The sequence below is a fragment of the Lucilia cuprina genome, unplaced genomic scaffold (assembly GCF_022045245.1).
Source record: "Lucilia cuprina isolate Lc7/37 unplaced genomic scaffold, ASM2204524v1 Scaffold_1335, whole genome shotgun sequence".
Classification (NCBI taxonomy): domain Eukaryota; kingdom Metazoa; phylum Arthropoda; class Insecta; order Diptera; family Calliphoridae; genus Lucilia; species Lucilia cuprina.
The window spans coordinates 67-1,489 of NW_025806283.1; the positions used below are offsets into that span (position 1 = coordinate 67).

At 31.3% G+C, this 1,423-nt stretch overlaps 1 protein-coding gene across 1 annotated transcript; it reads left to right on the forward strand.

Annotated features, from left to right (window-relative positions):
• The first annotated feature begins 316 nt into the window (after nt 1–316).
• On the forward strand, nt 317–1,261 carry LOC124421100 (bromodomain-containing protein DDB_G0280777-like). Its single transcript, XM_046955904.1, has 2 exons — nt 317–492; nt 608–1,261. Exons 1-2 carry the CDS (start codon nt 379–381, stop codon nt 1,259–1,261), a joined length of 768 nt encoding a protein of 255 aa, XP_046811860.1. The 5' UTR covers nt 317–378.
• Nucleotides 1,262–1,423: the final 162 nt, after the last annotated feature.

The following is a 1,423-nucleotide window of genomic DNA, read 5'->3' on the forward strand; positions in this document are numbered from 1 at the left end:
GTATAGACTAGACTATAGACTAGACTATAGACTAGACTAGACATGACTAAACTAGACTATACCCTAGACTATAGACTAGACTTTAGACTAGACTGTAGAATTGACTATAGACTAGACTATAGACTAAATTATAGACTAGATTAAAGACTAGACTAGAGAATAAGGGAAAAAAATAATTTATAAAACAAAATATTCCCTCTTAAACGACTGAGTTTTATCCCCGCCTGGGCTAGACCAACGACTAGATTATTTTCCAAAAAAATATTTGTTTCGAATAAAATTAGCTCCTTTTTAAATAAAAAAAATATTTATACTTTTCCTCTTACATTACAGTTATTATTTCCACAAAATCCTGAACAATTGGTAAATATCCCAACTATGTGCTCTCAATATATAGTTTTGGGTATTTGTGAAGATTGGAAAAAATCTCAACTCGATGAAATTTTACGAATGATAGCACACCATTCTGTAGAGATTTCCATTGTAAAGGAAGTAAGTATTTCATAAATATAACACAAAAACACACATGCATAATATGTGATGATGTAATTAAAGCTCAACTAATTAAAAATGTGTTTTTTTGCGTTCTTCTACTCTTTCGACTTAGTTTAATCAATTTAAATTTATAACAATGAAATGGAAAGAATTTAATATTGCTGAATTTTTGATACATCAGAAGAAAATGGGTGCACCCATAGCAAATGATTTGTTATTTGAGAAATTTTCAAAAATACTCAAACAACAGCAGCAGCAACAACAAGCTGTTCTAAATAATAACAATATGCCTACTCCCAATATGAATAATAATCAAAATAAAATTAATAATAACAACAACAATAATTACTATAATAAAAATCATAATGCACCAACACAGTCATCTTCATCATCGACATCTTCCGGCATCAATACAAATTCTAATAATAATGTTGTGGCAGTAGCACAAGCAGCAGCCAAAGCTGTTTCTGCTGTTTCAATAAATGCTCCGCCACATCAAACAATTACAGCAACAACAACAGGTGCTACAAATAATCAATTGCGTGAACAAATGGCTGCTAGACGTTCTTTATCAGCACGTTTGCAACAATTGCAACATCCACAGTTACATCAACAACTGCATATGCGTCCAAATGTAGGGCATATGGCTTCAGCGGGTCAAAGTGGTGGTCATCACATGATAATTGTAAGTTGTTTTTCTTTTTTTCATATTTCTGTAGTTTTCTTTCTTTCAAAAAACAACAAAAAAAGAAATACATTTTATTGAATTTTGTTGTTGTTCAGAGGTGGGAAAGTAAAACGAGAGACTTGACTATAGACGAGACTATAGACTAGACTATAGACTAGACTATAGACTAGACTATAGACTAGACTATAGACTACACTATAGACTAGACTATAGACTAGACTATATACTAGACTATAGACT